At 40.0% G+C, this 20,383-nt stretch overlaps 1 protein-coding gene across 5 annotated transcripts in view; it reads left to right on the forward strand.

Moving 5' to 3' along the window:
• The window catches only part of rabgap1l (RAB GTPase activating protein 1-like), an 87,716-nt gene that overhangs the window by 61,028 nt on the left and 6,305 nt on the right, over positions 1-20,383 (forward strand). For 3 of the 5 annotated variants that reach the window (XM_068734897.1, XM_068734898.1, XM_068734899.1), the window contains exons 18-22: positions 1,294-1,335; positions 5,893-6,021; positions 16,210-16,302; positions 19,276-19,386; positions 19,894-19,998. In XM_068734897.1, the coding sequence (XP_068590998.1) occupies positions 1,294-1,335; positions 5,893-6,021; positions 16,210-16,302; positions 19,276-19,386; positions 19,894-19,998 (480 nt within the window). Of the gene's footprint in view, positions 1-1,293; positions 1,336-4,989; positions 5,123-5,892; positions 6,022-9,997; positions 10,792-16,209; positions 16,303-19,275; positions 19,387-19,893; positions 19,999-20,383 lie in introns of those variants that run through there. The other 2 variants (XM_068734900.1, XM_068734901.1) reach the window with 2 other exon arrangements.

The following is a 20,383-nucleotide window of genomic DNA, read 5'->3' on the forward strand; positions in this document are numbered from 1 at the left end:
CAACAGTTATTTTACTCTTTACATTTCTACTACATTTTACTGTCACCCAAATGTCTTTTATTATTATTATTATTAGTTGTCATGTATCATAATATTATTTATTGTTATGTCTTTATTATCTCATCCAACATCTCTTTAAGTAGAAATATTAAAAAGCTACTGGACTTATGTGTGGCTGGTGTTTTCCCACGGATCCAAAAAAACGTCTACTGATTGGTGGAGAGTCCCAGGCTCCAACTTGATGTCATGTGACGTTCTTTAGGTTAAATGTGGGTTGCTGTAGAGTCATCGATCATTACCCCTTTAGTTTCCAACAACTATTTAGTATTGTCCAGCATTATTTCTTACAAAGGATTTCACATTTGTAAATTGATCCTACCTCTCCACCTCTGTTTACTTAACTCTGCTTGACATGCATCTTAATGTTAGTTTGTACTCCTCATGTAATCCTGAACCTTCACTCCTCCCTTGGCCTATTGCCCCGTCACCTACCCCAGTCTGTGTCACGATGTCTCCCCTCGCTGCATGTTTATCTCTCTTTCTCCCCATGAAGCTGTCTCACTCGGACACACACACACACACACACACACACACACACACACACACACACACACACACACACACACACACACACACACACACACACACACACACACACACACACACTGTGAGATTATCCTTTGATCCTGCCTCAGCACTGTAGCACCATCTTGAGGCCTACAGAGATAGATGTGTGAAGGCAGCGCTCCCCCTCTCTTTTCTCTCTTCCTCCGGTTATTTTTAGAGCTGTCCAGATATTTTTAGCTCTGTGTTGCCATGTGAACTGGTTGTCACGGAGACCAAGGAGACGGGTGTTCCCATGCAGAGCTGACATCAGTTTTACATTTTCCTTCTTTCTGTGTCAAAATCAGAAGCATTGTGTCGACAGAGGAGGAAGGAAGAAACACGCTGTCACAGCATTATTGTGCATGTGAAGCAGTGAATGGAAACAAAACATCTGACGACAATAATCTGTGATTCATATAGAAACATTATAGATGTAATGAATAAAACAAAGTAAACTTTTAGTTTTATCTGGTTTTTAAATGAATGGCTGCAATAAACAATCAAAGCAAGGAAGATATACGGTACAATACAATCTACTTGACAGCATGTCAATTTCAGTTCCTAAATAAAATCTTATAATCAGAAATCAATATGTTAAACTTTTGAAAACCTGCTGATACACATGAAAATTATAGTTTTGCCACTTCTTGTGTCTGAATTTAAATCTAATTCTCTTCTCTCTTCCAGGGTCTGAGCATCATCTTCAATGTAGCGCTGGCCCTGCTCAAGGTTAGTTCTCACTTTCATTCATTCATTTATCTGTTACCAGTTTTCATGTCAAAAACACTATTTCAATCGTGGTTAGTATGGGATCCATTTTGCTTTAAAGAGAGAAGAATTATATACTATTCATATGATGATATATTCATTTTATTTTGTGTACCAAAGATAACCCCATGTGGCTTTAAGAAAAACAAGTTTTTTTGTTTGTTTTTCCATTAATTGCAAGTAAAACGATCAAGATGGTAGTTACGCACATATTTTCTGAGCAGTTTATTGGAGCTGTTATTAGTGAAAATGTTACCACAATGCACTGATCAAAGTTTGGCGAAGCATGATTGTGCAGAAGAGGCAATGTGTATAAGGAGGTGCATTAAGTCCTTTAGGTCTGAAGAGAAGTGATGGAGAGTTTGTTTGTTGGCATTTCTTGCCCCCTAGTGCTCAAATCAGAAATCACATCTGGATGTGAGTAGGCTCATTTGTAGGTAAAGTCAAAATGTTAAATATCGTGTTTAATCTGATGCAACATGTGTCACAACAGCAAGGGAAACCTTTCAATGTTTAATTTTATTATTATTTTGTAGTTTATGTTTTGAGTACTATACGAATTGGATCTATTGTAATAATGTTTTTAATATGCACCCGTACTGCCCTCAGCTAAAGTTTCTAATGTATTTCAACATGCACCCAAATGTATAGCATTATGTACAGATGTTAGTGCAAACAGGGTTTCCATGCAGTTTCCCTCAGAGGTTGATAAAGTAATGTATCATTTAGATTCAGAAAAGGTCATTTTCCATAAAAGAAAAACATTTGGGGTGCAGTAAATTGGAAACATATAGGCACACACACTAAACAATCAATAGACAGACATTAAACACATAAAAAAGAGCACCTACCATTTCATTGAAAATCAATCATCATTTTAGTTGCACTTTCAATAAGAAACAAAACAAAGAAAACTTCAGAATGAAACATGTAGTTAAAGAAATCTAAAGAAAATATCTTCTTGAGTTTTTTTAAATTGATAAATAAATTAAACGATGAATGAATGAATGAATGTTGTTGCTGTCAGAGCAAAATGGTTTAGTTGTTGTGTTATCAGATCTGTTTGTGGCTGGATGGATTGGTGTCTGCTTGGTCAATGGGGTCATTGATTTGATGGGACAGTGCGTGTGGAAGTCATGCTGAAATTCTTATTGTAGTCCATGTCTTTTTACTGAAATAAAATAAACTAATAATTTAGCATCCTGTTTGTTTTATATTATTAGTTTGTTTTATATTAAATTATTAGGGATGCCCCAATCATGATTGTTTGCCCCCAAAACCAGTTCTTTAATATTTAATAACTGCCTCTACTGAGTTGTGGTCCACTTTTTATTTTTCCACATAAAACAGCTTCACAGTATACATAAACACACCAGCATATCATTAAACAGATCTACATAAAAACTGATTAAGCCAATCCAATTTTTGCAGATGATGTTAATAACAAAAGTAAATGTACTAAAAGTGTTTTTGCTTTTACGTAGATATGCAGCTACACTCAGGCTTTCCACTCTAAATAAATCATCCATGGTTGGTTTTAAAACATCCTCCTGCTCTATATCTTAGCGATAATGTACTCTGTGTGTCAGGCAGAAAGATGTGGTGCATGCGATGGTCGGGAATGGAGAACAAATGAGGATTTGAGGAGGGTGGTGGAAGGGGCTTCCACTGCCTGCCTGTCATTGGTCAGGCATGACGGCATTCTCCCCCGAGACTCCCTCCATCCATCCTGTTCTCCTCTCTGCTCTCATCCCCCCTCCCTCCATCTGTGTGCAACTCCCTCCCTCTCCTGCTTAGCAGTCCGCTATCCACATCACAACAGGAGCATAAGCTATAGCGTTAGCAATCTGGACCTATTTTTTTTTACATTTTTTTCCCCATCTGTACCTCCCATGGATGCTTTCTTAGAGCTTCTCACCCACAGTTCTTCCTTCTTTGTCTTCTTTACCTCCTATTGCTCTACCTCCGCCTTGTCCTCTTCTCTGTTGGCTGGCTATGCATTTCTTCAACACGCTACCTCTGTCCACCACCCAGACCTCTGCAATGGAGCCGCCCCTGCTAGCTGCTAGCCGTTAGCTGTTAGCATAACAAAGAGAAAGTGAGAGGTAGAGAAAGCGAGGAAGGCTGAGAGAGAGAAAACAAGAGAAGCTGTGGACAGGAAACACTGTGTGGTTTCTTTGCATCGCCTCACCCCAGCTGCTGGCCAGGACCATCACTCTTGATAGCACAACATACACACTCGTGCAAACACTCAGCCTCACAGTTGAGAGGCAGAAGTGACTTTCCATTTGAAGGAGCTGACTCCCATCTAAAGGATCTACTGACCGATACAGACCGGATGCCTGGCTGCTGCTGATGAAAATCTGCCGGAGGGACAGACATTAGAGTCCATGCTGGAGCTGTCGACTGGACTGTGCTTTTACTGCTCTATGTGGTTTGGATCTGGTCAGACTTCAGATCAGAGGGTTATTTCAGTGAAGAGGAAGAGCAAAGACACAGGGAGGCTATCATGATACACGTTCATGCATCATTGGCTTAAATCTGACTCAACGAATTCAGCATCCATTGAGCCATAAACAAACACGAATGCATCATCATCTCCTGAAGGCAGAACAGTGCCATCCACCCATGCAAACAGACCACATCTCGTCTGCTTCTGCCTTGTCATCAGGACCGCTGGCTTAGGCTTAGACTAGGGCTCTTCAGATAAAAGGATTCATACGGTTATTTCAGGCCTTTCTACATTTCAAAGAAAGCTAAAATCCTGCGCTTTGATGTGTCGTCTCACACACACGCTGAGCCTTGAATATTAAGGCCACTCGGTTGCGCAGCCAGAGGGAGATTTTCCCTCCATCTTTGAAGTCTTAACAACGGAGGAAAAATAAAAAAAGGTGGAGTACTCAGCCATTGCTGCTGTTTGCCTGAGCAGCAGTCCACGTGTTGAGCAGCTTTGTTGCTTGGCAACAGCGTACTGGATTGGAATTGGTTGGGGGAGTTTGGCACGGGACGATGAGAGTGGGTAGTGTGACTGGATTTCAAAGTGAATCTGGCATCAGGTAGCTGGAAGCATTATGCTGAAAGCAGCGTCGACACTTTTTCTGACTGTTATTTCGTGGCACCTTGTTACCGGGCTCTGACAGTGGTACAAGCTGAGTGGTCTCCACTGATGCCTTGTCCACTTGTCCAAATTCTGTGTTGCCTCTTTGAACTGGATCAATGTTAACGATGCATGCCTTGGATGCCTGGGCTGTGTCTGCTGAGTCGCTGTGTGTGTTCCTGTGATAGTCTCGTCTCTTCTTTCTGAGCTGACGTTCTGAACATCAGTCTGTTCTGACACATTATCAGCATCTCTTCTAAGAAGGTAGAAGAAGGCAGCAACCTCGAGACGAATCTCGGCTCCCCTAAGTTGAACACAGTCTGCTCCCAGTCCACCTGTTCTCAAACTCCAAGAAACCCACTGGGACGTTCGGACGACACGCTGGAGTCATCTGCCACCCTGGCCCCGGAGCGGGACCGTCCCTCTCCCTCACCCTGCCCCACCCCGCCTCCATCCCCTCCCCCCTCCCCTCCCCCCATACCTGCCTTGACCACGCGTCTGCCCCTTCCAGCAGTGCGTAGGTCGGTGGAGGACGGAGAGGGAAAGTCAGATGAGGGGGCCCACAGCAGTCAGGCGTCGGCAGACTCATACTGCAAGGTGATGGATCTGCTTGGGATGGGACACCGCCTCTTCGTCCCTAAGCTGCTCGCGGTGAGAGAAGGGGTCTGGGAAACAGACACTGGATGAAAGAAATTGAGCGTGGAGTGATGATAGGGTTTACAGATAAAAAGGCATGGTTGTTAGTTTGACTTGTGTTGATAATGGAAAGAGCTACTTCTGATGTGGACTTTTCTGAACGTCACACTGGATCAATGTGCCAGCCAATTGCCTAAAGATTTATGTTATAGAGATGGCTAGCCTGTTAGTCTTACATGAAAAGATTCATATGGAAATTTCATGCAAGATAAAGGGACACTTGTCCTCACTGTCTCCTACTGATGCTGCCAAGAAGTTTTATATTTCATAATTTACCATCGGCAATGAAACAGCCCAAACATGATCTACTCTTTCACTTTCAAAAACATACATGCATACAGACTTGGTCTTTGAGTAACAGTTTATCAGCCGTGCACATCACGTAGAGTAGTGTCTCTGGTTAGATTCTACAATTCATCCTTACACCACAAGATGGTGTTATTGATTGTGATTGACTCTGATTCATGTTCAAGTTCAGCCACTGAGCCGCCCCGCTGAATTATTTGAGTGTTTTGTGTGTGGTATCTTTACACGTGTTTCCAAACAACTCACTTCCCATCAATGCTCTCTGCTCTAACCTCTGTATCTTGCAAGGGTAATGTAATTCAATAATTCTAGGTCAAAATTAGAATAAACTTGAGTGATATATTGAAATAACCATCCTTTGTCGATCTCTCTTCACCACCACTTCTTCTCTTCTCCCAACTCCCCATGTCTTGCTCCAGACGTCTAAAGAGGACCTCTTGCAGGCGGACTTTGAAGGAGCTCTCAAGTTCTTCAGAGTCCAGCTTCCAAAGCGCTACAGAGCTGCAGAAAACGCCCGCAGGCTTATGGAGCAGGCCTGCAACATCAAGGTAAGGACCTATCCCCAAGCCCTTTATTCCTCACATACACCATATGTGAATACCAACTTTAATTGTGAAATCAAGACATGCGTGAAAAAAATCGAATAACATTTTTTATTGTGTGTTCAAACGCACACACACAAACCCATTATTCCTGGAGTGACTATGAGATTATTGTATGAGTCCAACCAACACAATGAGGAATTCCTGTCTTGGCATCTCCCACTGAGACACAAATACCTTTAACCAGAAGGGTGAGAGGTCCCGGAGCATGTCAAGTACAGTTTTGGCTGTTGTGGCTATTAAATGATTGTACTGTCTACCACAGTGACATCCCTGATTTGTCCATGAAACACTAAATCTGTAATGGTTGAGCTGTTAATTGGTATCCTTTACGATTTTTTTTACCTCTTTTCTCTTTGTGATTTTGGATTATTGTGTTTAATTGCCCTGTATTTTACAGAGATTAGCTGTCAGTTTAAAGGAATACGGTGGAGGGACTGTGATATCATCTGTATTTACCTTAAGTAATTTCTTTGTCTCTTCAGGCATGGAGATGCTGCTCTGTGCTATCTTATTCTGTTTATTCCAAAAAGCATTAAAATGCAAAAACATTAATTTCTGTGCAGCAGAAAAGGAGCTATCACACAGCGAATGTTTAGAACAGGAAAGGCTTTTATGCTGGTTGGACCTCTGCTGTGTTGGAGAAGCCTGACGGAGAGGGGAGGAAATTGTCTCTTATAAGTACTGCATATAAACAGTAATTTACCATAACAACATATCAAATGACAATGTAAAAGCACTGTGAAAGGGTATAAACCACTTGTCATTAGGTCATTATTCAGCTATATACTGTATACTGTATATCTACTGTGTTGGTTCAATCTCACTGCTCTCATAGTGTTGTTTTTGGCTGCAGGAGGCAGCTATTTTCACTGCACACTACTTGGTCGGTAGTTTTGCAGTTTAACGTATAGTTTAGTTTTTATATTTATTCTTGCTGTTTTTATCAGTCTTTCTTCTATTCTGTTTATTGGTATGGACTGACAACAGCAGATAAAAGATGGCTTCCATAGTTTTCTTCAAATGTTACCAGGTTGTGTGGTCACAAAAACACACACACACACACACACACACACACACACACACACACACACACACACACACACACACACACACACACATCTCGTTATCATTCTCCATTTGACCTTAATGAGGCTGCTGGCATTTCGGGAATTTGTTGAGGTCACCAGAGACCAAAAGCAGTTTTCTCTCTCTCTGTCTGTCTGTCTGTCTGTCTGTCTGTCTGTCTGTCTGTCTGTCTGTCTGTCTGTCTCTGTGTGTGTGTGTGTGTGTGTGTGTGTGTGTGTGTGTGTGTGTGTGTGTGTGTGTGTGTGTGTGTGTCCACCGAGTGTGTTGTGATAGAGGAAGGAAAGAGTCGACTGAGAAAGATGGAAGAGATAATCATCCTACTACCACCACCCTCCTCTCTTTCACCCGCCTGCTCGCTCTCTTTCTCTCTCCATGTCTCTCTTTATCTACATACAACTAATATTTTAGGCCTTTTTCATCTTTATTATCTAAAATAACTTTCAGTGAGTACGCAGGTTGTGATATTGGCTTTAAGTGCTTAAGATCCCTCCATGTTTGGTATGATTCTGTGTTTTTCTACATACAGGATATCCTGCACTGTTACTCACTGTTTATCTCGAGTGGTTTGGTGGCATTTTGGCACTCTTGCACAATCCTGATGAAATGCAAAGCATCATGTCAGGCCTTGTGTTCTACAAGAGCGCACACACACTCAAACATGTAATGTACATGCTCACTAACTGAAATACACACACTTTCCAGGCATAAACACACAAATTCATAAACCTCAATCCCCAGCATTCTTCCTAAACATATTCCCCTTTTCTGTGTTACCATTATTATGATTATGCTGATGAAGCTATTTAACACATTGATCCAAACTGTCCCATAGATGTTCAAATGGATTTGAATCTGGTGAATGTGAAGGCCATATGCATCAAACCCTTTTCCCCTCATATTTGTCACCTGTCTGTATGGGTAAACCCATTAACAGTATTATAGAAACTCACTCACACACACACACACACACACACACACACACACACACAAGAAGCAACTGACTAAAGTGTCATCAAAACACAAATACCAAATGAAAAGACCAATAGAGACTGCTCAGGGGGGTGAACTGAACTAGAACAGGTAGTCTGTCTCATAGGATGACTTAGCCTCAGGACAGAGAGGAACACTCTGCGTTTCTCCTGGTCACTCTTCTCTTGGCACTACCTTAAACATTATTCTCACTAGAGAGAACATACTAAACACATCCTAATAGCCAAGGTTCACACATCAAAACTGTGTGTTGTGATCTTTAACTACTTATCCTCAAATGCATTTTTCTTCTGCCGTGTTTTTAAGCCAGTTACTCTTTTAACTTTCAAAATAGAATATTCCCTGTGGATATAAATATATGGAGCAAGTCAGCCAGAGGGAGGAAAAAAGACTGAAGTGGATGAGAAGGAAAAAGAACAGAAGAAAGAGTCTTCCTTTCCTTCCACTTCTCACTTTCCCCCAATTTTTCCACTGACCATCTAACCGACCCAAACTAATACACTAACAGATCACAGCATGTCACATCAGCTTGTGACTCGCCATAGTAGATACAGTTCTCTCCCTGGAAGAGTCTTGGAAGACCGGCCATGTTCAAACACCATCAGAGAAAAAGGGGGAAACCAGCCTGTCCATGTCCCTTTGCTCTCTGTTCACCCCCCTTTTACATATTTTTCTCTGTCAACGTCTAAATCCGATCAGCCGAACTTTGTAAGCTGCTTAAAACATCGAAAGAATTCACTGGCACCTTGGCTTGATTAACACAACGGGCAGTAGGATGGCTTAGCCTTTCTGGGGATTATGGGAAGAATTTGAATTTCTCAGCCTTCTTAAACATCCGCCCGACCGCAGCTGGAGTGATGACTTTTCAGGAGTTTAAGAAAAAAGGAGAGAGAGATCCTTCCAACAGATAAGCTAAACTTTAACAGACTGAGGAGAAATAAGATAGAAGGATGTGAGCGGAGAGACCGACAGAATAATGTACAGAGACGTAAAGATGTAGAGTCCAGGAGAGAGAACTACATGGCTGGATCAAGACTCACACAGACCACAGACCATTTGGTGAAACCGTCCTCGGGTGTTAACATTAAATGAACCTGCTTGCTAATTTGAAAAACAGTTTGATCATATCATCTAAGCTGACTTTTATTAAGCTGCAACAGAGAGGGGCAGATTTACAGAGGAAATAAATGCTGCTGAATTAACACTTTAAGTGTCATAATAAAAGAGTAAACTCGTCTATAGTGATTTCATGGTTCAGTAAATGTGAAGCTTAAGTTTAGAGCACACAAAATAGCTGATTGATTTTATTATTTCCACTACATCGTTTGAGCAAATTAAATAATTTTCAGTCATTATTTTTATTAATTATATTTAAAATATATTTAAGAAATGTTGTTTTATTAATATGTCCCTTATATTATTTATGTATTTTAGTTAAATAATTCAGTGTGGCTCGTTATGTATGTTTTTTTATGGGGTCACTCTTTGAGATTTCTCTAGATCGCTGGTTACTTTGTACTATTACTACTTTCCTTATTTAATGCACCTGACCTATGTGCAAATCTGTAGTGGCGTAGAATATTCCACACAACAGTGTGCCCTCACAAATTGCGTGAACCTTTTTAAATCAGTTATTGTATCTGTTTACTCTGCCACAGGCGCATTTATCAACAAATGGACCTCTATGGTGCAGCAAGATTGGATTGAGATAGAGGGAAAAACACAGGGGCATAAAAAGACACATGGTGAGAGAAATACAGAGACCCATTGTTGTTGATGCATCTCCTCCAACAGGGGAATCTGTTGCCATCCACAGAGAGGTCGTCAGGTAGTTTTTAGCCGTGGGGTGTTATGGGAGGATACTACAGTATTCAGGCACAGTCAAGGACAGCCTTGAAGTTGCTTTCACTTCCTGGGTTTTACTGTTGGAACGATGTGGAACTATGAACGATTTGTCACTGTGGTTGATCTGACAACTTCCTTCCTATCTCTCTTTAACCAAAACACACACACACACACACACACACACACACACACACACTTAGTGTAGATGTGTAAGCAAGCCTTTATCTTTATTTTTATCAGCAGCAGGAAACAGAAGAAAAACCCAAAAAACCTGAGTGCAACCTTAAGAGAGGGAGGGAGGCAGAGAGATGTTATAATGAGAGACGTTAAGAGAGAGAGGGGGGGGGAGACTCACTCACTGGAAAGGAAGAAAAAGCAAACTCATCATCCTTTGTCGCACACGTCTAGCGTTACAGAGAGGGAGAGGGAGAAAACAAACAGGTGTGTTGTACTACGCTCTCGCTCCCCCCCGCCCTCCTGCTCTCAGTGGGCGGGGCTCGGCTCCTGAGGGACTCGTGAAAGCAGCCAGTCGCCTCCTTCACTCTCAGAGAGAAACCCAAACCTGTCAGCTGCACTCCTCTCCTTCCTTCTCTGCCACTTTTCCTCCTTTCTCGTCTTCTTCGTCCTCCTCTACCTCCTTGTCATTGTTGGGAGCAAGAGGACGTCAAGATGATGCAGGAGGTGTCCATAATGGTGGCATACGACGCTCATGTAGTCGACCGACCGGGTGAGGAGGACACACTGACTCGCTTGGTCGCCCACTCCAGACCTCTAAGAGCTCCCAGACCGGTGGTAGGTCTGTTCTTTGGTCATTACATTTGTCTTTCTTTTATCGTCATTGTCATTCTTTCTCTCTCTCTTTCTTTCCTTTGTTCCTTCGTACATCCCTCTCTGTGTATTGGGTGTATTCCTATTTAACTCTGATGGGAGACATTCCCAACTTTTCCCTCTGACCGTTATCTTTTGTAGTTTTAGATAAGAGAAATAGAAAGAGGAATGCACCTGCATCATTCTTTTCAGTTGTTGGTTGTCAGTTGTTTTTGTAGTCTTATTTTCTCAATTTTTTATTTTTCTCTCTTTTATTTTGGCATTTATTTGCAATTGTTCATAAACAGGTGGCAAACGTTAGATTTCACAGAAACTAACTACATGTTTCTTTCCATGAGGTCAATGATGTAGAGTCATGTATGTTTGTGTGGGTGTGTGTTGTGTTCCTACTGAAAGTGATGTTTGAGGTTACGGAGCTTTGTCAGTTACTCGTTTGCGGCTGTCGCTTTGTTTCAATTACTGATACAAATTTGGAATCAATCGAGACTTTTATTGTGTGTGTGTGTGTGTGTGTGTGTGTGTGTGTGTGTGTGTGTGTGTGTGTGTGTGTGTGTGTGTGTGTGTGTGTGTGTGTGTGTGTGTCTATTTCCTTCACACGGGTAATTGAATTCCATGGCCTAGTTATTCATGAGATGTCCAGTTGGTTTTGTCCTTATTTTAATATTCAAACTCTTGGACTGCCACTTTATGTAATAGCAGATCACCAATAGCTCATACACACACCTGACCCAGATATCCTGTCCCCCTAACAATGACCTCTTCCACACACACACACACACACACACACACACACACACACACACACACACACACACACAGCCTTGTTCAAGTAGTTTAATACCCAATATAACTTTACAGTGTGTGATCTCAGCTTGGAGGTTTGGGACCAATTCCATTTTCTGCTGCAGGGATTCAGGTCAGGAATCTATAAGTGGGCCTGGTACCATTTCCTGCGGCACCAGGCATCTTTAATCGCATTACCTGAATCAGAGTGGCCCCTCTGTCCTCAGACTACTGGCCTTCAATCTTTACACTGAAAGCGTAGCACGTATGAGGATGCATCAGCAGGTTTAAACCCTGTAACTGCAAGCATGCATGTGTTTATCAGCAACCATTTTAGCTTTCTGTCTGAAGTGGCCTTGAGCATGATGCTGAGCCCTGCACATGCTCACTAGTTGTAACTCAGTAGAGCATGAAGTTTGAGATGTTTTCCTAAAGGGGACTGAGGCAGGTTTTATGGAAAGCTCAGGGGGTTGGGGATCCTGTGTGATTAAAGCTGTACCTCTATCAGGTAAGCACAGCCTTGTTCTGTATTGCATTTCATGACACAGGCATGCTTTAGTGTTTGTGTGTTTTAGGGGTGTGGGAGAGTTGCATAATCAGTAGCTATACTTCAGCTTGTCTATCGATGATTCCTGTTTTAATGTGTAACTCAAAGGGAACAACACTTAAACACCACGGTTTTACATGTAAAATACAAAATTGCATCAAGTGTGGTTTGTTTTGTCAATTCACGACACACTCGCATGGTCAGTCATTTTCACCTATAAGCAACCAAGTGGTTTTCTTAAAACTTGATTCCACGTGTTTAAGTGGAAAATTGAACAAGAGAGAGAAAAAAATACTTATACGTATACTCATACTTACTGGCAGTGTGGGGTTTGTAAGCTGCAGTGTCAAACCATCACATCACATACAGGAAGCTTGGAAAATATAACACAACCAGTGGGTTTAATTGGTGGGGTAGATTTTTTAGAAGAATGCTTAAAGGCCATGAATAAGTGTGTGAGAGGAGGTGAAAGCACAAGCGAGAGGTGGGTTTGAGGAACGTGTGGGTGTGTTCTAGTGACAAAATCAAAACGGCAAATCTGGAGGTGTTTAAAATCACATGTCTCTCCCTCTCTCTCTCTCTCCGTCTCTTGTGCATTCATTTTGGGTATTAATGTGGGCTGTTTCATGCACACATGGTTCAACACACACAAGTGGGCTGAGAGAGAAGCTGGTCCTTGAATATTGTTTTGTCATGTATCACAAGTAAATGTGTCAGAGAAGCGAACAAAAGAGATCTACTTAATCAAATAATCGTTTAAGGCCTGCTTTGGTTGTATTGTATCTTACAAATTTTCTTATCTACTGAATATCAATTCTTACGAACCACCAAGAAGTGGAAAAACTAAAATTTCTAGCAGCCTGATGGGTCACTTCTAAATCTATAGCTGAAGATGAAACATGATAATGAGTAAAGTTGAATTCATTAATAGGTTGGTGGCTTCCAAAACATCTCAAAGCACAATGTGTGTGTAAGTGGATGTGTTGGTGCCTGAAGGGGAACACCACAATCAATTGTTTTGTTACAATAAAATATATTTTATTAACCAGTGTGCAGAGACCAAGCTGCTCTTTCTTTGTACACAGATAACAGAATGAGTCTGAGATCTGGTATCTGCTGAGTGTCAGATAGATTACAGTGGGGCGTTCATTCCCCACATTGGTTCCTGGTCACTGAGTAATGACTGCCTTTGTTGGTATGAATAAGCAGCTTGTTCAGTTTCCCTCATCTATTTTTTATAAATGGAGGAAATCTGTTGTACAATTCTTATCTCATTAACTTGGTTATCGGGGCGTTTTATTTTTATTTTTTTAGATTAGATTCAACTTTATTGTCATTGCACAGAGTACAGATACTGAGACAACAAAATGCAGTGTGTGCGGAAAGTGTGTGTATAGTCAAAACATTGTACATTTTAAATCCCTTTTTAATTCTACTCAGCTGGCTGACATGTCATTCTGTTGTTGTCGAACTTTTATTATACAAAACTAGTAAATTATGACCATATCCCAGTGATGGACTAGAAAAAGACCAAACTCGCTGTTTGTAAAGAACTGTGACAGTATAAAAAATGTGTGTGTATGTATGTATGTGTGTGTGTGTATATATATATATATATATATATATATATATATATATATATATATATATATATATATATATATATATATATACGCATAATAATAGTGTGAATAAGTGTAATTTATTGTTATTGTGTCAGATCTGTTAACACCAGACTGGAGCAGACTGTGTTGGAGGATATGAGTTTAATGCAAAGTTATACATTCACATTTTTTTGGAGAAAAATAAATTTTTCACAGTGGCAAAGTTGCAGAAGACAATATCACTAAATGCTCAATTAAAGCTTAAAATAATCATCCATGACATTCAAAAACACTAAACTCCCCTGATGGCTCCAAAAAACCTGTGCCAAGTTTATGAAAGCTCTTGTATTCGTTGTTCCAAACATTGACTCTAAACTCTTAGAACATCTTTCTGCCATACAAGAAGTTAATAATTTTATGTTTCTAGTTTGTTTAGTATTAACAACAGACGTGTTTGCACCAAGTGACAAAAAATATTTAAACAAGTTTGTAATTATGAGTTTTCTTACCACAGTTATATATACATAACATGACACATGCAAGACACACAAAGAGTAAATAGCATACAATGGCACCCATAGTACCAAATTAGGTACTTGAGTCGACACACACACACACACACACACACACACACACACACACACACACACACACACACACACACACACAGCAGTCTCAGGGGAGGGGGGGGTCATGTGACTGAGACTGACTTGGAATCCTCAGCCCTACTGGTGGGTGCTATGGCAATGCTGTTTCCACACAGGGGAGATAACATTACCACCCACCTGAAGCACACACACACACACACACACAGATGCAGTTCAGTCAGTCATCTATGTTGCCTCATAAGTCACTGCTGTTTGGTTAAAACCAAACTCTGCTTGTTTAAAAGTTACTTTCAGAGACAGTTACAACAAACAGAAAATTGTTTGCTTACTAACTGAATTTCCTGTTTTGACAGATGCAGCATGTGGTATGTTCACGTGAATTTTCCTTCCAAGATGCAGATTTTGATTTTCTGTTTGTATTACTTGGTAGTTGCCGTTTACACAAACTCAAAACTGATGAGTGCATTTTTTTTAAATGCGTTATCATGCTGTGGATCTTGCTATGGAGTACTTAATGAGACAGCATTCATTGACAATAAACAGAAATTAGCAGCTATTCTCCCAGTGTTGTTGGAGAAATGTTAAAAGGTCCAATCAGTATTTTTGACCACAACATTAACCAAATATGTATATAGCACTGAAGAAAGAGACGTAAAGAACAATGAAACAATCATTTGTTTTTCTGAACTGGACATATTTAAAAATATAGTAGGCTTTTTGTCCTACACTTAAATAACATTTGTTGTATATGGATTTTTGGATTACTAATTATGCCTTTAAATATTTGAAGGATTTATAGCATAGACAGTTTACACTCCCAGGATATGCCGCCCTTGCACACAGGAAGGGCGGCATAGTGTGTACTGAAAGAAACTGCATTGGTAGCATCACAGTGGTGCAATTTGCTCATCTCGTTGTCTTTCATTAGCAAATGAAATGTGTCTGTATGTCATCCCAGTTTCTGTTGTAGGAAAATGAACGGCTGCCGGTCGTGTAGCTTGCTGTGTGACCTGAAAGCTTCTGTTGTCTGAGAAGAATTTGTAGAATAAAGGCGACTGGCTGATTTGCAGTCAAAAGTACTGTAAATGTGCTGTTGGGTCTCTTGATTTTCCGAATCTTATGTAGTGTGAAATGTAGAGAACATACAAAAAAATGTACTGGTCATAAACATATATAGAGCAGATACAAAATAGAAACTGAGCAGCACGAACCACAAAACCACAATGTTTCAGCAGCAATATTCAGAGTTAGTTGTGTTAGTTTTGAGTTTGTGTTTCAAGGATATCTGTCTCGTTTGTTTTAGTGTTGGTCATTAATCAAAACCTAAGCTTTTTTTCCCACATTTAGTAAAGTCAACCTGCATTAGTACATATTTGTGACAAGCCCTATTGAATATGTACTGTAGTATAAATATATGAGTGATACTGGAACTTTAGAATCATGTCAAAGTATCCGTGAGCATGACACCTACTTTTGCCTTATGTTTTGATGCTTTTAATGGTTTTATGTGAAGCACTTTCAATTACCTTGTTGTTGAAATGTACTATACAAATAAACTTGCCTGACCTTGCCTTGCCTTACTTAGTGAATTAAATTAAATTACATTTATTTCACATTATAGGTGAGAGAAGTGTTAGACAGCTGCTAGTTTGAATAACACTTTAAGCCAGAAATGAGACATCTCAGGGGCAGCAACTGAGCATGATACGTTATAGCTTCACTGATCAAGATTAAAAGCCAAATGTTGATTTTAGTATAATGGACGGTGCCGAGATTTTTTTCAGGCAGCTTTGAGTGCATGAGACTTGAATTAATGACATCTTTTCTGTTGTTTTTTTAGGTTCCAACGAAAAAGCTGAAGAAGTTTGAGAAAGAATATCAGACACTGAGAGAGAGCCAGCTGCAACAAGAAGACCCCATCGACCGATTCCAGGTAGGACGTGTACACACACACACACACACACACACACACACACACACACACACACACACACACGTTAAGATATAAGATATCTTACTTTTTTTACATTAGTTACTTGTAATACATTCTTTTATCTGCCTACCAGGTGGAGAAGTTAAATACACCCATCCCCTTTTTTGTACCACATTACAAAAGCACATCCAGATTATTCTTGTGCGAGCATCCTCGTTACCTGTTCATTAAATTACTTCTCAGGTAGCGTTCAGCTCTAGAGATGGTAAGAAAGCGCTTGGCTCTGTGATATATTTCAAAGTTTGTCATGTAGTAAGTATTTGCTAAAATTAGCCATGATTCTAATATTAGACATCTCTTGTGAAAACAATGTCGTTGATATTTGTGACACTGTTCTTGCTGGAAAAAAAGACTCGCACATCAGACTTTTTTCATTATCAAACATCTATAGCGTTTATTTTTGGGCGAAGCTTCCAGGGTGTTTTTGGCTGCTGAAAGTGACTTTATCTTCAGAGGGTAAAAACAGGAGAGGTGAGGCAGATATTTAATTTGCTCTATTATATCAGGATTTCTGTCCTTTCCTCTTGGTCCTCTTTAAATCATTCATTTTTGTTTGTACAAAACCAGCTTAGGGAAGAGAATAATGATTTTTCTTCCAATTTGTCAAGCATTAAAACCACCCTGAACTGTGAAAAGTAGTAATTTTGAGTTAATCTCTCTTTATAGCTCATGTAATTTGTAAAGCATACATCTGTTTTAAGTAGTGGACAGATTATTAGTTAGAAATGTTGTACTATCCCTGTAACAATAAGTTTTGAAGTAAGCAACAAGTTTACAGTTAAGTTTTAAAGTAAAGGCCCATTTCTTACATTCTGTTGCTTCTTGGACAGGAACAACCTGTATTTCCAATAAGTTAATAACTAAAGCTTTTGTTTCCAAGCAAGAAAATGACAAATATTCTTCTACTTTAGCCGGGAGGAACACTATTACTTTATGATTCTCAGCATATTAAACTGCTGACGCCGATAGATGAAATATACTTCAAAAGAAATTTCACTTAAAATAAAGTCTTTATCAGGATATGAAGAGAATATAATGATGTTGTTGAATGATAACTACATCACCTAAAGATACTTAAGACAGTTTGTTCCCGTTTTCTTTGCAATTTCTTGTTAGAAACACCTCCCCTTTTATACCCTCACCTTCATAATGTAATGGATTAGTGTAAACATTTAAAACTTGGCTCCCTGTTTCATTATTTCCACCTACTTTTAAGCCATAGTTCAGATGTTTACTGGTCTGACCTTAATTGAATAGACTTTAAAACGCTTTCTTAGTTTATTCATTCTTAAAATACCAGACCCAGCGCTGTAAAGGCTGTTGGGTCTGGAGGAAAGGAGGGAAGCATTTTTATTGTTGATAAGATGTCGGATCAGAGCCATATCTTCTGCCGCCGCTGGAAAGACTTTCTTACAGAGCTAGAAGACAAAGCAGGAATGTTGCTGCTTCTAAATTAGCTAATGAAATCATACACATTGTTATTGAAGGAATTCCTCTTTGGATTTGAGTTACTTTATGCTCAACATTTTTTGTATGGTTCATACTCCTGGTTCAGGTATGTACTTATTGTGTTGTATTGTTCGAGGTGTGTGTTTGGATTTGTGCGTGTCTCGTTTGCTTTAAATGTTTAAAATCCATGTGTGACTTTTTCGGCGAGTTGTACTTTTTCTTGGCTGCGTTCAAATAAAAAAAAGAAAATGATTATATTAAATAAAAGCATTGGAAAGAGGAATGCAAGGAGAGGGAGAGGGAGGCGAGGAAGGGAAACTCCTGTCAGGATCATGTGTTAAAGTTTAGTCTGTGCTGCTGGAGGCTCGATATGAACACGTTGCTGTTGACTGTGTGACTGTGGACAGCAGCACGGTAAGCTGCCTCTGTTCAAAAATAGATTTTAATATGAGAGATTTTGTACAGGATCTTAAGCTTACAGCTAATCTTGATTGATTGCTCCTGGACATTAAACTTTGGTATGTGAGATTTTATATTTATTGGTAATTTATTTAGCTGATTGCTATTTATTAGCCATGTTGACGTAGACTGTTTACCTTTTAACATCTTGCTAGAGTGTGGAATATTTTAGTGTAAAGACTCAGATGTCTCATCACATTAAAACATGATGTATAGACAGCTGCAGCAGCAAAAAAAACCTCCCACACTAATGAAGACGTTATAGGTCTTTCCTCTGTTTGCCCAAATTAAACCCATCACCTCTCTGCTCACAGGAAGTGATTCATTTAATCTGAAGAGCGGCATACAAACTGTCTCCAAAACATGTGATTGAGTGTGTCTAATGTGTATAGCTGTTCAGGGGAACGTGAATTTGTATTTTTTGATCTGCTTTGTTATACCGTCATCGTTTATATATGTTTATTGATATTACGTGTGTGTGTGTGTGTGTGTGTGTGTGTGTGTGTGTGTGTGTGTGGAAGAGGTCATTGTTAGGGGGACAGGATATCAGGATCAGGTGATGGCTCGTAATCGTGTCAACTGTTTTGTCCCATTGAGGCATGGCCGTCATGTGAGACTGTTTAGAGGCAGAGCATTAGTCATGAGACTCCACTAATGGTCTACGATGCAGACTTTAAGATGGTGTTGTGTGTGTGTGCGTTTGTCTTATTAGGTTTACAAGGCTGCAATAATAAATTGAAACTAATAGAACATGGACCGCTGCCTTTCCTGATCAATGAAAGCTTCTCTTTTTTTTAGATAAGAGAAGTTTCAGTTTAATTTACAGCATTCATGCAAAAAAAAAATCACATTCTGTAAGATGTAATTAAAAAGTCACTTCTCAGAGACGTTCATTAAAAAGAGGCTTTTGCTCTAGAGTGCATTGAATATGTGATCCGTTTACTGCTTTGCATTAACACTACAGGCACTCATACATTGTCCAACTGCGTGTATGTGTTTGTCCAGAGGGAGAACCGTCGTCTTCAGGAGGCCAGTATGCGACTGGAACAGGAGAATGACGACTTGGCCCATGAACTGGTCACCAGCAAGATAGCCCTTCGGAACGACCTGGACCAGGTAACACGGCACGTTTTAAAACCCACAATATAGTCTGCTTACTTTGTGCCAAAGCTGAATTAATTTATTTGTTAAGTCCGGATGTGTACATGTAGTATTTGTTCCTAACTGCCAACATTGGTTGTTTTATGCATAGAGCTGAATGAGTAGGTTAATATGCTCCAAATGCATATTTGAAGTGCACTGCAACTAGCGATTTTTTTATGGTAATTTCAGACGAGCTAATTAAAAGAGCCTTTTCTCTGACAGCAACATAAACAGCAAATGTTCGCAGAAAAACATTTCCTCTCCTTTCCTGATATCAAACGCTATCGTTGAGGTGGTCACAAGCTTTTCACTTAACTCGTCACACCACTGGAGGAATGCGGCTGTAGTGGGAAGTTGTCTGTGTGAATCTCTAGAGCTGTATTAATGAGTTAATAGTACACATTATGAAGTTTTGAATGTGCTAAGGTTGCAGATTTGATATCAATTGGGGGGAGTGTGTGTTTGTGTGTGTGTGCTCAGGCAGAAGACAAGGCCGATGTTTTGAACAAAGAGCTGCTGAGCACCAAGCAACGTCTGGTGGAGACGGAGGAGGAGAAGAGACGACAGGAGGAGGAGACCGCTCAGGTAACATCTGCACTCTGTTCACCGTCAACTCGTTAAGCTCCTTAACTTACTGCAACCCTAACTGGTCAACTTCCTCAGTGATGTTTGCAGTGGAAGCTATGTTTATATTATTGTACTTTATTTTTTTTTAAACCCAGATATTTGAACAACTGTTTATGTGGCAACAAAGTATGCGTCCCTTGTGAAGTTAGCTTAATGGCGTCACCATGTTTAGCTATGATTATTTTAAACTCCAATTTAGTAGATGGGCATGAGAGCAGGATGCACACCTTGCGCGCTGTTGTTGACTCGGGGTTACACCCCCATGTATTTTGAGTTATTATACTTAAAGAGAGACTCTTACAGTGTGCTATTTAACCACAGTTAGATAATTACTTATATGTTT

Source organism: Cebidichthys violaceus, unplaced genomic scaffold (assembly GCF_023349555.1).
Source record: "Cebidichthys violaceus isolate CVI_PGR_0920_01 unplaced genomic scaffold, fCebVio1.0.p SCAF_68, whole genome shotgun sequence".
NCBI classification, from domain to species: Eukaryota; Metazoa; Chordata; class Actinopteri; order Perciformes; family Stichaeidae; genus Cebidichthys; species Cebidichthys violaceus.